The 15,809-nt window shown below is 39.5% G+C and overlaps 1 protein-coding gene across 1 annotated transcript; it reads right to left on the bottom strand.

Annotated features, from left to right (window-relative positions):
- Positions 1-41: 41 nt before the first annotated feature.
- Positions 42-5,050, bottom strand: LOC311295208 (uncharacterized protein). The gene is made up of 8 exons (XM_084416453.1): positions 4,546-5,050; positions 4,363-4,409; positions 3,199-3,866; positions 2,757-2,802; positions 2,575-2,666; positions 1,618-1,728; positions 1,231-1,507; positions 42-1,127 (listed from the first exon to the last, which is right to left on the bottom strand). Exons 2-8 carry the CDS (start codon positions 4,381-4,383, stop codon positions 918-920), a joined length of 1,425 nt encoding a protein of 474 aa, XP_084272579.1. The 5' UTR covers positions 4,384-4,409; positions 4,546-5,050; the 3' UTR covers positions 42-917.
- Positions 5,051-15,809: the final 10,759 nt, after the last annotated feature.

Below are 15,809 nucleotides of genomic sequence, written 5' to 3'. Positions count from 1 at the left end.
TGATAGACATTTCATTTTGTGTCATTTAATGTACAGTACGAGATTAGCACCAGTTCAGCATATTATGTTGAAATACTGCTCTATCAAACTTACACAAATCAGTGTTATAGAAGAATTGTCATCACAGTTCACAACTGTAATCGTAATACTCTTAAAGGATTAGTTAACCGCATAATGAAAATTTCCTAATAATTTACTCACCCCAATGCCATCCAAGATATCCATGTCTTTCTTTCTTCAGTGGGAGAGAAATTAAGTTTTTTGAGGAAAACATTTCTGGATTTTTCATCTAACAATGGACTTCATTGGTTACCATCGTTTTTAAGTCCAAATCAATGCAGTTTCAAAAGTCTTAGTGTTTAAACGGGCTGTACGCGATCACAGCTGAAGAAGAGGTTGTTATCTAGCGAAACAATAGGTCATTTTCAAAAAAAAATTATAGATTTTTTACCTTCAATAGTTTGGCTTGAGCTGATCAACAAACGGACAGGGAACTACGTCATCACGTTGAAAGGTCACGCGGCACCAGAAGAAGTACCGCCCCACAATGCGACCGTACGTAGGAGGACAGTTCAAATAGTATTGTTTGCTATTATATATATAGTAATATATAGTAACTATAGTAGTTATATATATATAGTAATATGAATAGTATATGAATAACATTCTGATGAATATGAATAGTAGTTCAAATAGTATTGCCGGCGTGACCTTTCAACGTGATGACGTATTATAATATAATTTCTCTCTCACTGAGGAAAGAAAGACATGGATATCTTGGATGGCATTGGGGTGAGTAAATTATTAGGAAATTTACATTTTGGGGTGAACTAATCCTTTAACAGACTTGTGAAAAAACTATGCGAGTCCAAACTGAAATTAACTGTTACATTAAACCAAGGATTCCACTAAAATGACTAGAGGTTGCATCTGCCAGCCACATACTCACGGCAGATTACATAAAGGTCTGTAAGTGGAGTGTTGGGATCAGTCTGGTGTATAAGAGAGTTAAGTTCTGCCAGTTCCTCCTCATTCAAGGGACACTCAAACTCTGGGACCAATACTGCACCATCCACATTTTCTCCGTCGTGGTCTGCTGCTACTTCCCAATCTGGCTCTTGAATATTCTATTTTGCAGCAAAATAGAGAAAGAAAAAATAAATTAGGAGACACGTCATTGCACTTAATTTATAAATGAAAAAGATTTATGTCAAAGAACAAGAGAACAACCTCAAGATTCTCTGGCTGATCAATTTGTGTCTGCATCAACCCAATGTGCCACTTCTGCTCTGGGCTCAAATTTCCCTCTGTGCGTAGTGGATGGTGGTTCCAGCCAGCAGCAAAAGTCTCCAAGTCTGCCTTTAGGTTAGGTAGAAATATGAAGTGGACACAGAAAAGGTCTGTGGCAGAGGACAAATCAAGTTGGTGATCTCTTTCCAGGCTTTGTAGTGTATCACAGTATTTGGAGGTGACACAGACCCTTACATCACGCCATAGACGTTCAATCCTATGAATGTGAGAACAACAGTGCTAAAATGACTAAAGAGCAGTCATAGAAAAAATTGATTTTTTTTTCTATTCATCATTACATTTATATTTTAAAGTGATATGTTGCACCTCTGGTTATGAACACTTTTTCCTGACATAAAGCTCCCACGGTCAGTTCCACGGACTGAAAACATGAATTTTGCTATTTCCACATTTTCCACCCCCTGGTCTGCTCTGACTCTGTAATGAATGAAATTATTAAATATTAGTTGGAGAATTAGGAACATTGAATGAGGGCAAAGAGAAAAATACAATCTACCTCTATATCAGAAAAGTAGAGAAGAACAAATAGAGTGAGAACCTTAAGTGAGATAATAGATTAAATTAGAGGTTAAAACATAAGACGGATGCAATGTAGCAGCTACTTAACTGAACCATGTAACTTATATTACGTAGATGAGAGGTCTTTTGGATTTATCATTAAATCATATATCATCAATATTATCATCCACTCATCCTCATGTTGTTTAAAACCTTTATAAATAAAAAAATTCAGAACATGAAGGAAGATATTTTGAAGAATGTTGGTAACCAGACAGTTTTGTTTCCATCGATTTTCACTGTATTTTTTATACAATGGATGCCGATGGCAACCGAAACTGTCTGGTTACCAACATTCTACAAAATATCTTCCTTCATGTTCTGAAAAAAAAAAAAAAAGTATAAAGGTTTAAAACAACATGAGGACAGATAAATATAAGACAATTTTCATTTTTGGTCAATCTCGTTAAGACTTTATCGAGTATGCTTGCTTAGTCTGCAAGCTCCTTTAAAGATAAATATATATGTTTTACCCAACCAGTAATTGCATATAGTATAACAGTATATAATATGCTGCCATGGTTTGTTTGAGGAGACTTAAACACAAACTCTCCTGACCATGTATTGGAGAACAAACTGAATTTTGAGACTTAAATGTTTTTTTATTATTATTATTAAAAGATTGAAAATGTGTCTGAATAGCTCATGCAACTTTGATGTGAAGAAATGCTGGTTGATGAAGTGGTTGTTCTTTCAAAAACTGACCTTGAGGGTACACCGTATCGTTCAGTTGCCTCTTTGAAGAAGCAAAGGGCTGTCGATGCACGGTTATCTGTTGCAGCATTCAAGCACATTATCTGTAACATATGAACTTGGTGATACAACCATCCATCATATAAGAATTAGCATAACTGCGATGATGGAAGAAAAATAACAGGAGTCCTTACCTTCCTGGAGTATCCATCCACTGCTCCAAAAATGACAATGTTGTACCTATTAAGCAGGGAGTTGAAACAAAATGAGCATTTTGTATCTGGATTTCTACTAATACTATGCAAGTAAACATGGGTTTATATTACTGTACATTTTTGCCCCGTTTCACAGACAGGGCTTAAACCACAGACTAAAGTGCATGTTTGAGCTTTTTTAACTGCACTGATATCTCTTAAAATATGTCAGTGCCATTGTTTTGTCTCAAGATGCACACCAGTAATGTTTATAAAAGCTATACTTAAATGCCATAATCGAACTAAGGCATAAACCTGACTTAATCTAAGCCTTGTCTCTGAAACCAGGCCTTTAACTATTAATGTTTCATAACCAAAATATCTAAACATCTTATGTTAATAAATAAGAAATACTAATAAAAGTATATGACAATAGCTCAACCTTATTAACTTGTGATTAGTATCCACATGCCAGAGAGACAGGGGCCCTCTCACAGAATATGTGCGGCGTACCACACATCCCAATCCATACATTCTGGACAGGACTCCTATCGAATCCACTTCATGCATCGAAGCAGCTACTCTTCTCCACTGAATGTGAATCCCCATGGACTGAAGCCTGCCTTTGACCATTCGGAATCCAGCAGAGGGCATTTCATTTTTAATCTGGGCAACCAATCTATTGAGGTCTTGATCACTGAGATTACTGTATTTTTTTGTGGAAAGACCAAACTCTCTGATTCGTCTACTGACAGTGCGACATGAAACTCCCAGAAGGTTTGCAATGTAGTGTACAGAGAAGTTTAGTTCGCAAAGTTCAGACAAAGTCTCTATTTCGATGTTATATTTCGGACGCCCTGTCCTGCTAGCGAGAGTAGTTACTTCTGTCTGTGGGGCTGTATATTCGATTTGCTGTCTGACAAGGGAAAAGAGCTCCTGCAGGGCCTGGATGACTTGTGATGGCACATCAACATGTCTTGACAGGGTCTGAAATAAGTACATTTCTTGACGACATGTAAATTCCAGAAAATCAAGATCAACTGGTGATCTTATGAGAGCTATTTCCAATTTGGACAGCAGTCTTGAAAGAATCTGAAATCTCAGAATTTCCTAAGAACACAAAGAAAAATAAGTATCGGTAAGCAATCTTTTAAAATAATACTGTTAGTATACATTCCACTAATAGAATGATTGACACATTTACTTTACTTTTACCTGAACCATAAAAGTGTTAGGCTATATATCCAGGGAATACCAAAAAGAAACACACACACACACACAAACACAAACAAACATATGAGAGGCTAAGGGAAGGAGCTGTGAGTGGGCCACATTTCTGATAAAATTATTGAAAATTCGGTTCCTGAAAATGCTGAGGTCATGTGACTCTTAGATCACTATTACGCAAGAAGTAACATGTTGTGAGAAAACAACTGACATAAGGAAAATGTTAATATCTTTAACACATTTATTAATTATTTACACGGAGAAAAAATGTGTCTAGCTATTTTTAATTTATAACATCAAGAGTTGGCTGTGTTACCTTATCTATATAAGTTACACAAGTCAATTATGTAAAAATCTCCTAAATATTTAAACCACTTACATGCAAACTTGGGTCGGCCATTTTAGAAGATCACGTCAAAAGACATCCTTGTATCAAAAACATAAACAAAAAACACATAATAAAGACATCAAGCATTTGTAAATGAACAATTTTGTGTTAATTCTACCTAAATGATACATTTAACATATAAACACGTGTGTATAACTTTGAAAGAAAACGTACCTTCTTAATTAAGGTCTGTCATCCCGCTTTCTGTTTTGAGTGTCTTCGTTCGGAGAGAGCCAACAGCCAATCGCAACAGGAGGACGTCATTCACGGCATAGCAACCAATCAAAAGATTTTCAGGTCTGAGCCCCGCCCCTTAAAGTGTTAAAACTGACTCGTGTGCGTAAAGATTTCAGCTGCGCGCGTGTAGAAAAGAACTCGAGCGTGTGTTCAAATCTGCGCGCGCGTGTAGAAAAGAACTCGAGCGTGTGTTCAAATCTGCGCGCGCGTGTAGAAAAGAACTCGAGCGTGTAGAACCTGTCAGGACTCGCGGCTGTTATTTCTGCTTGCGACTTGTTAATTTGTGCGCACAATCATATTTTTTGTCCTCCAGTTTGGAATTTGAGAGTTCTGCATGTTTACATTTCACGTGCGAGCTTTGTCACGTTGCTCACACTGTTGCAATTCACTTGCGCGCTGTGTTTATGCGCTTGCGCTGTTTTGTCCACCATTTGACGCCATACCGATGCATCTCGAACAAGTCTGGTGTGTATGTGTTTGGCGCTGCCGCACGCGCGTTGCTGGGCAACATGATATGCAGTGACGTAAGATATAGCTCTGTTGTGGCTCTCTGGCCGGTGGAAACGCAAACGGGTTCTTAGTAAGCTCGTCAGTCGAACCAACTCCGAACTGGCAATAGCTCTAGCTCTGAACCAGCACCCGGTTCTTGTTGGTGGAAAAGGGGTATCAATTGGGATGTTCTCTTTTGTTCTGGGCGGCAAGTGCAGTAACTGTAACATCGGGCATATTTTGAAGTAGACTATTAAACACACATTTATACCGACTTCATCAGGCTCAGAAAATTCTTCACAAAGAGCACAAAGAATAGCCTTCTCAGCTGCCATAGTTGCAACTCTTGCGTCATCAGAACAGTACGTGTGTTCAACGCATCACCGTTTCTGTTTAAAAAAAACGTTGTGCGACGTTTTGTTGGGGCTGAACGCAGCCCTGGTTAACTTAGTAAGTTAGCCCATGCTGCCCCCTACACCATTGTGGGCAAAAGCATCTTCTTACAATGACCTTTCATTTATAGCTGATATTTCACCAGTGACATGTTTTTTAAAGGCTTGTAACAATAAGAAAATGTGTGTGTTGGCCGGTATTGGGTCTTTTGACCCATCTGTAAAAAATATGCTTATAATGATGGTTATAATGAACTAGTAAACTCATTCTCCAAATCAGAAAGTTTATTGTTTGTTTTAATGTGCAATAATTCCAAGTCTACCACAGGGTTGTTTAGTTTCCATAAAGGGATGCTACCCATTCTGTTCAAAGTTAAGTATTGCATTTAATATTGTTTATGTCCTTACATGATGACATCATAAATATGAGCCTAGTAGTATCAGCAGTAGCATGAGGGAAGAGCATGCGGTCATGGCTAATACTGGTCCTTGAGTTAAGTAGATTTGAAGGCACTTTCGGTATGTAGATATTGCTACATAAAAATTTTATTTAAGTTATTATATCTGATATGCCAGATATTTATTTATATTCTGTATTTTACAATCAGTTTTTTTTATATATATATATAATTGATGCTACCGATAAGTGATGTAAAGAGCCTGATGTAAACATGTTATTGACTCTGTACACTTAGAACTTTGTATTTTGTTTTTATTACAGTTTTACGTTATTCCTTGGACAGCAGTTGAAAACAATTCCTGCATCTGTTGTCTTTGGGAGGCGTTATCTGACTGCAGGCTCAAGCAAGGCATTTGAGAAAAAAGGCAGCACATAGAAAGAAAGAAAATAGGAACATTTCGGGGTCTAGCTTTTTTTCATACAATTAATCTGGCAATATAATTTATATTTCCCCACAATTGCCCTCTATGTGCTTTTCAGTGAAGGAAAATACTTTTGAGTGTTTAATATGTTATTTTGCATATAATGTTATTTTGCATATAATATTTTGCATAATAATGTTTCGTTTTTAGTTTCTGTTTTGTTTTTGTGGTTGGGCTTAGGCAGTCAGCATCTACAGTGAATAGATAGGCTAATAAAAAAATAAAAATAAAAAATAAAAAAATAAATAGTCTAATGCATATTTAAAATGTAAGTTTTTTTCTTTTCTTTTTTTTTTACAAAAATGTATTTTGTTGTGACTATTTCTATATAGTCAAGAGAAAGATGCTTTTGCAGTCAGAGTTTACAAACTCTACAAGCAGGGTCTAGAAGGATATATATTGTGTCTTTGTGTCTGTGAAGCCTTCTATTTTTTTAGAATAATAAAATCCACACTGTGAGTTGCGAACAAGCAATGTAGCCTAATATACCAATTACTAACACCATAATATAATATTTACTCGGAATTGTAGGCTACAATTAAAAACTAAAAAGACGAACATTACGTCAGTGCGTAGAGTGTCTCCCACAAGTCTATAATTTTCAGTTTCCTTAGTGGCGTCCACACTTTCATGGATTATAATTAGGGGTGTGACGGTTAGTGAGACCGACGGTTATAGTTGAACACCGTCATTAGAACTCTATAACCGCCAAAACCGTGTTATTAAAATATTTTTTTACAAACATTTATCATAGAGAATGTTTAAATACCAATTACCAAAACAGTAGCTCGTCACATGCTAATTTGCATAATACCGCCCAAGATATAGTGGGAGACCTCGAGTACCGTAATTATCACAGTATTCACACTCACGGATTCCACCACACTTCTCTCCAAAATGCTCACGTTTTAGAAACAAGAGACATTTTTATTTATTTTTTTGTGGTGCTCTTACCCTTTAGTAATGCTTAATTTCTTAGGCCTATATGAGGCATTTTGCATGACAGAAAATGTGCTGTCAAAAATAAAATACCAAATATTATAATCTCTATGGTAATATCGACTTCACATATTTGGATTGCCTCTTGTCTGTCATAACGTCACGAAGTCTCGTCAGAGTCGTAGTCATACAGCAATGCTATTTTTAGTTAATTGAAATAATAATATGTTAAACTGTGGTAGAAATGGCATCCAAACGCCATCTTTCTGGAGCTGAAAAAAGGAAGAGGAGAATGGTTGAGGAATAAAGACAAGCTCAAAGTAAAGGTGTGTTCTTCTGACTTCTATAAATAGTGCGTTATTTATTGCTGTATTATTAGTTTTACTAATAAATGTAACAATGCCCATGATCGCAGACAGACAGACAGACATGGAAAAATTGGGCCACATTCAGCGTGTTAAGAATTATCTACCCATGCATTTTGTATAGATTTTAATCCTCTGATGAAGTTATCGTAGTTTTTTTTAATTAAGGTGGACCATCTCAGACCTCAAAATGGCCGTTTTACCCCTTTTGATAGGCTATTTATGCAATTAATTTATATTAACTGTCTCTTTTTCTGCAATTTCTCAACTGAGAATAATGGTCATTAATAATCACTATTATAATTTTGAGCAAAATAATTGTGATTATCAGTTCCATTATTATCATGCAGTCCTAACCCACCCCATCCATTCTCCCTTCCCGCTAAAAACAGGTTTCTCCCTCTTTCCAAATTAATATTTAAACATTTCTAAATAATACAAAACATTTTTATTATTGTGATCATCAGTAAAAAGTTAAAATGTAGTAGCCTACTGCATTTCTAGTCATTATGCATAATTACTACTGCATTTACAAAAATACCTTTAATTTATGCTTTATTAATATGCTTTATTTTTTATGTGTGCTTTCTGTCTTTTATGTACTAGGCTAGGGCTATGCTAAAAATCTCTTAGTTTCTTAGTGTTTTTTCATATGTACGTTGAATGTTACACTTTTATAAACTTATATATTGAGCAATCTATAGCCTAATTTTTTTAATATATATATATATATATATATATATTATATATATATATATATTTATGTACAATTCATACATTTTATTTCATTTATTTGAGTTTCATGTAAATATTTTTTTCATTTTTGAATGCTACACTTAATACACATTTACAAACTTAAATATTGAAATTGTCGTATCATGTGCTTTCTCTTCCTTCATGAAATTGTTATGAGAGTTTTTTACTCCAGTGGGGCCAATTTTCATGATCTTGCCTAGGGCCCCACAACCCCACGGGCCGGCACTGTGCAGGGGAACGTAAAAATGGCAGTGGTACAAATGAGGACACTGATGCTTCTGTTGAGCCCAGACGGGAGGATTCGCTCTTTCTTGCTGGTCCATTACCAGGAAAAGGAAGAGTCAAAAAAAGCAAACAAATCCAAAAGGGCAATCCAAATCAAAAAGCAGTCCAGTCCAGATGCAAAAATCCAGAGCAATCCAAATAATCTTATCTAATTAATATAACAAGACTATAATATAGCTAGGCCTATTATAATGACAATATAAAACTATAACTATTCTAACCTGCTAATGAAATAATATACAGCCCTCACACATATATGACACAATAATGACAATGATAGTTATCTAACTCTCTGACCCTCTAACACTACTACACCTGCTTCTGCTACTCCTGCAACACCCACAAGGAGGCGCGAGTTTCGAACCGCCTTTTATCCGGAAGCGACACTCAGACCGAACCGATGACGTATCCACACAAATCGAGGCCTCGTTTGTCATCAGTCACGTGATTTTCACGTTAACAACACAAGCCTCGAATCGCGGCTTCATCTGGCACGCCCACTTTTTCTCGACACACGCTCCGACGCCTCGGTTCAAATGTCACATCACTAATCAAGACACAAGACAAACACAGCAGAAGAACACGCAGCAACATCGAAAGGCCAGGTTCTGAATAGTATGGGATGAGGGAAAATACAAGTCTCTGATTCATTGCCCACAGTAGATGGCGGTAATGCTCTATCTGAGAAGCGAGCTGCCAATAAAAACGAAAAAGAAGAAGAAGAACACAGCAGAAAGGCTTAAAGGGATACTCCACTTTTTTCGGAAATAAGCTCATTTTACAACTCCCCCAGAGTTAAACAGTTGAGTTTTACCGTTTTAGAATCCATTCAGCCGAACTCCGGGTCTGACGGTACCACTTTTAGCATAGCTTAGCACAGATCATTGATTCTGATGAGTCCAGTAGCATTTCTTTCAAAATGACCAAAGAGTTTCAATATTTTTCCTATTTAAAACTTGACTCTTCTGTAGTTAAACCGTGTACTAAGATCGACGGAAAATGAAAAGTTGCGATTTTCTAAGCCTATATGACTAGGAACTACTCTCATTCCGGCGTAATAATCAAGGAACTGTGCGGCTGTACCATGGGTGCAGCAGGCGTAATGATATGACGCAGCGCCTGAAAATAGTCCCCAGCTCGGTAACTTCTTCCAACATGACCGGGACTAAGTTTGTCTAACCTATTAGACCTATTTTCAGGCGCTGCGTCATATCACTACGCCTGCTGCACCCATGGTACAGCCGCACAGTTCCTTGATTATTACGCCGGAATGAGAGTAGTTCCTAGTCATATAGGCTTAGAAAATCGCAACTTTTCATTTTCCGTCGATCTTAGTACACGGTTTAACTACAGAAGAGTCAAGTTTTAAATAGGAAAAATATTGAAACTCTTTGGTCATTTTGAAAGAAATGCTACTGGACTCATCAGAATCAATGATCTGTGCTAAGCTATGCTAAAAGTGGTACCGTCAGACCCGGAGATCGGCTGAATGGATTCTAAAACGGTAAAACTCAACTGTTTAACTCTGGGGGAGATGTAAAATGAGCATATTTCCGAAAAAAGTGGAGTATCCCTTTAAGATCAAACCAGAGTCCTGACACATTCCTCGCAAAACCTGTTGCGAGCTCAGACATGGGGTGCTTCTCAATATCCCTCCTCGTCTCCTCTCTCCTCCGTCCTCCATCCTATGACCCGGAAACCGATCGAGCTCAGCCATCTTGAAGGACATCTCATTTCTCTAATTGCACCGCGAGGAGTCGAGATCGAGGAGTGAGGAGGCTTCCAGAGGAGTCATGAGCGAGGATACACAGGTGCATCCTATGCGGAAGAGTTTTATCGACTAAAACGTGACGCACGTATAAATTCTCCTCCCCCTTCACATCGGCCACAATAATTTTGATTTATACTTTACTTTTGCAGTTTATATAAACCACACACCTCACATATTTCAACAGGGTATCTTTCTTTATTATTATTTATTATGAATTTCTTAAATAAACAAATTTCAACAACATGAGGGCAGATCCTCTGAGCGCTGCTGATGACGCGATGAAGTGACGCTCGAGTCATCAAGGATTCCAATGTATAAAAAAAGCTTTCATTCGATCCCTCCGTCCTCCCGTCTTTTCCTTGCAGCCTTTCCTCGCATCCTACAGGGGGCGGAGCTGAGACGCGAGGAAAGGAAGCGAGGAGAGGAAACGAGGATGCACAAATAAGAATTGAGAAGCACCCAGACACTTTCTGTTTAAAGGCATGGTTGATTATGCAAATATAGGAGATGTAAAAGTCATTTGTATTTGCCACACCTCCTGCTACCAGCAGGTGGTGCTATTACTATAAATGAATATTGGTATGTAGATGTGTTCAGGACAGGACTCTCATCAAACATACATGATCTCACTTGAAGTAAAATCAATCCATCAAAACCTGTCAAATAATCACAGGTCAAACAGAATTAACTATTATGAATAATTCATAAACTTGACTGACTGACAGCACTCAATACGACTCCAGAAAACTGAACCAAACAAGTGCTGCTACTTTAAACAGAAATGACCATTTACTATCATCCAGGATAATGAGAAACATGAAAAACTCAATTATCATACAGTATGTTACCATTCAAAGGTTTGGAACAGTTTTTCTCTGTTGTTTGTTTAACCCTCTGATGGTCTTCGTTTAGCAGTCACACTGGGGGCCTTCCCGGTCATAAATGACCGGACACCTAAAAATGAAACTTCCTCCATCCCAGTAAAAACCAATGCAATTTATTTTTGATCTATAATATTTATTCTTTTTAATTTAGAATTTTGAGACAATTTGATTGAACTTATTAATATTTATGCAATATTTATAGTCCATTTTTTGCCATTGAAAATAATGATTTTTTATTTTCTTTTTTTTTTCTTTTTTTTTTAAATGCTATGCAGTATTTTCGGGCTTTCAGAATTTTTTTTTTTTTTTTATCAATTTATTAAACATAAAATTAAATAAAACATGTTATTGCATGGGTTTACCACTAGATGCCTGTATAGCTCTAAATGGAGATGTTTGTGAATTCTAGTTGTTTTTAGACCAAATTACTTACTTTTAAGATGTGGATTGAATGTATTTTTTTAGAAATTCTCAAATAATACTTTTTGCCAAGGTTTATAACATTTTATTAATTATTATTTTAATAATTTGAATAATTATTATATTAATTATATATACATATATTAATTATAATTATTAATTATGTTATGTTTTTCACTCTTGAGTTTTTCACTCACTCCCTTCATTGCTGAGCACTTTTTTTCTGCATCGTGGCTGCTTTGTAGAGAATTTTTGTGTTTTTGTCAATTTCCCATTCATTTCCTATGGGGGTAATTTTGACCGAAGACCAAAATCATGACTAATAGTCAGGTCCGAATCTTCAAGATTGTGTAACCCTGTAGGCATTTTTGAGGAAAAGTTGTTATACCACATTTTTAGAAAGTTCAATGTCTCCTGAATAAGGATCCACCGTATAACATTGAAATAAAGGTCCCATTTTCTTGTAATTGTTATTGAAACAATAGGTGCATTATTCACAGCCGAAACACTACAGGTGGATAGGGTAAAATTTTTAAGTTATAGATATCACCATAAAACCTTTCCAGTTTTTCACTTACATAGAGACAGACATTTTTTGTATTACAAGTTTTCTGAAATGTCATGTTTACATATGCAAATGAGGCATACCAGTATATATATATAATTCGAGGGGCAGGCATACCAGTATGCGGTTCTCCCTTTCGGGCTAGCCCTGTCTCCTCGCGTCTTCACAAAGGTTGTCGAGGCAGCCCTTGTTCCTCTCGACGACTGGCTGATCCTAGCTCACTCTCGAGACAAGGTTTGCGAACACAGGGACCTAGTGCTCCGGCACCTAGCTTGTCTGGGCCTTCGGGTCAACTGGGAGAAGAGCAAACTCTGCTCCGTGCAGAGGATCTCTTTTCTCGGTATGGAAATCGACTCGGTCGCCATGTGTGCGCAGCTTACGAGCGAGCGCGCGCAGTCACTGCTAACTTGCCTTCGTCAGTTCGAGGGCAAGAGTACGGTTCCACTGAAACTATTTCAGAGGCTCCTGGGGCATATGGCATCCACAGCCGCAGTAACGTCGCTCGGTTTGCTTCATATGAGACCGCTTCGCGATCAAATCCCGAGGTGGGCATGGCAACACGGCACGCTCCGAGTCCCAGTGACTTCGACCTGCCGTCAGACCTTCACCCCGTGGACGAACCTCAGTTTTCTATGGGCTGGAGTGCCCATAGAACGAGTTTCCTGGCATGTTGTTATATCAACAGATGCCTCCACAATGGGCTGGGGCGCCATGTGCAATGGACATGCTGCCGCGGGCTCCTGGACAAGACCCCAGCGCCTTTGGCATGTCAATTGCCTCGAGTTGCAGGCTGTACGTCTCGCCCTGCACCGCTTCTGTGCGTTGCTCAGGGGTCAGCACATATTAGTCCGATCAGACAATACCGCCACAGTAGCGTACATCAACCGACAAGGTGGTCTGCGCTCCCGTCGTATGTCGCAACTCGCCCGCCACCTCCTCATATGGAGTCAGAAGCATCTGAGGTCGCTTCGAGCCATTTATATCCCGGGAGACCTGAACCATGCAGCCGATCTGTCTCGGTTTCGGCCTCTTGCTGGAGAATGGAGACTCCATCCCCAGTCGGTTCAGCTGATTTGGGATCAGTTCAGGGACACACAGGTAGATCTGTTTGCCTCCCACGACTCGTCCCACTGCGACCTGTTTTATTCTCTGACCGAGGGCACGCTCGGCACGGATGCACTGGCGCACAGCTGGCCGCGGGGCCTCTGCAAGTATGCGTTTCCCCCAGTGAGCCTTCTTGCGCAGACTTTGCGCAAGATCAGGGAGGACGAGGAGCAGGTCATTTTGGTTGCCCCGTATTGGCACAACCGCACCTGGTTCCAAGAACTAGTACTCCTCGCGACAGCACCTCCCTGGCCAATTCCTCTGAGAAAGAACCTGCTTTCTCAGGGACGGGGCACCCTGTGGCACCCTTGTCCCGATCTTTGAAATCTCCATGTGTGGTTCCTGGACGGGACGAGGCAGGTTTGAGTACCCTACCACCAGCGGTGGTGGCTACCATCACTTCCACTAGAGCATTGTCCACGAGACATGCCTATGCGTTGAAGTGGAACCTCTTCGTCAACTGGTGTTCTTCTAAACTTCAAGAACCCACGAAAGGCCCGATCAGTGTCGTGCTTTCCTTCCTGCAAGAAGGGTTGGAGCGAAGGCTGTCTCCCTCCACCCTGAAAGTGTATGGTGCCGCCATTGCCACACATCATGATGCAGTTGATGGTAAGTCCATTGGAAAGCACGACCTGATCATCAGTTTCCTGAGAGGAGCGAGGAGACTGAATCCTCCTCGCCCTCCTCTCGTTCCCTCTTGGGACCTCTCAAGGTTTTAACTGCTCTGCAGAGTGCTCCCTTTGAGCCTCTGCAATCAGTGGAGCTTAAGTTCCTGTCAATGAAGACAGTGCTCCTGGTTGCATTGGCCTCCATCAAGAGGGTAGGGGACCTGCAGGCATTTTCGGTTGACGAAGCGTGCCTGGAATTTGGACCGGCTAACTCTCACGTGATCCTGAGACCCCGGCCTGGATATGTGCCCAAGGTTCCCACCACACCCTTTCGAGACCAGGTGGTGAACCTGCAAGCGCTGCCCTCGGAGGAGGCAGACCCAGCCTTGGCACTGCTCTGTCCAGTACGCACCCGCCATGCTTACGTAGACAGAACACAGTGTTTCAGGACTTCAGACCAGCTTTGTCTGTCATGGTGGGAAGCTGAAGGGAAAGGCTCTCTCCAAGCAAAGGTTGTCTCACTGGATAGTGGACGCCATTGCTTTGGCTTACCAGCAGCAAGGTCGACCATGCCCCCTTGGTGTGACGGCCCACTCCACCCGGAGTGTGGCATCCTCTTGGGCTCTAGCGCATGGCGCCTCGCTAACAGACATCTGTAGAGCTGCAGGCTGGGCGACACCTAACACGGCCTCTGGGTGACCCCCACGTGTGTAGTCCACTGTAAGCCTCTCTGAGCATGTGTCTTTCCCTCGGCAAGCCACCTTGCCACCCCTGGGTTTGAAATATTCCACCTGCGGCTGGACACCCCAGTGATTCTCAATATGCAGCTCCCTGGGGTCATGTGTATTCCAAGTTCCCCCCTTCGGGCTGGGCATAATTGCATATTTCCACTGATATATGCTTCCCAGTGTACCTTGGTACCTTGGCATAATTCCAGCAGCCATTAAAAACTGTCCCTTTCATGTTAATGTTGTTTTTTCATTGTTTACACGTTTAAATATTCTGAGAATGCATAGTTTAGTTATAATGTTTAATGTTTAAACTGCAATAAATGCATTAAAAGTTGTTTTTTTTTTTTTTTTTGGCAGCCATTTTGTTTTTATTGTTTATGCCAAAACAGTGATGTTTACAACTTGTTATACGGCAGAAATGGATTCAGCACCTAAAAATCATATAGAAACAACACTTGAAGTACTTTTCCTCAAAAATGCCTACTGCATCTTATCCAGGGCTATTTATCTATTTTGGGACTCGACTATAATTTTTTTACGACCACTTAGCATGCTCGGATCATGAACTCAATTTCTTTGTGTGTTCACATACCTAATGCCAGAAAAGTCACCAAGTTTCGTAACATTCTGATGAAGCTGTGATTTTTAAAAATTCAAAACAGATTTTTGTAATCTGAATTTATTGGTGTGTATGTGTATAAACGTGTGTTTGTATGTGTGTGTGTGTGGGTGGGTGTGAATTTTTTGCACTCTTGATGTTGTAGAGTGTCTTTACTGCGGTGTACTTTGTTTTAGAATCGTGTCCGATTTGTAGATTGTACAGACAAAAATTCAGAGAATTTTTGTGTTTTTGTAAATTTCCCATTCATTTCCTATGGGTCGGTCATTTTTGACCGAAGACCACGAGTGTGACTCTTTTTGTTTACAACCACTTAGCATGCTCGGATCATGACCTCAATTTTTTTTTTTGTATTCACATACCTAATGCCAGAAAAGTCACCAAGTTTCAT

Source organism: Rutilus rutilus (assembly GCF_951802725.1).
Source record: "Rutilus rutilus genome assembly, chromosome: 8".
Classification (NCBI taxonomy): Eukaryota; Metazoa; Chordata; class Actinopteri; order Cypriniformes; family Leuciscidae; genus Rutilus; species Rutilus rutilus.
The sequence above is the reverse complement of the archived record's forward strand: the minus strand, read 5'-3'. Positions and strand labels throughout refer to the sequence as shown.

What these genes read in the sequence shown, in the direction of transcription:
- LOC311295208 (XM_084416453.1), bottom strand. Translation starts at nt 4,383, where the DNA reads ATGGCCGACCCAAGTTTGCAT. An exon ending in ACTAATCACAAGTTAATAAG is followed by an intron (nt 2,803 to 3,198) that starts GTTGAGCTATTG and finishes CCTGCTTAATAG; the next exon opens with GTACAACATTGTCATTTTTG. An exon ending in CGATACGGTGTACCCTCAAG is followed by an intron (nt 1,729 to 2,574) that starts GTCAGTTTTTGA and finishes CATTCATTACAG; the next exon opens with AGTCAGAGCAGACCAGGGGG.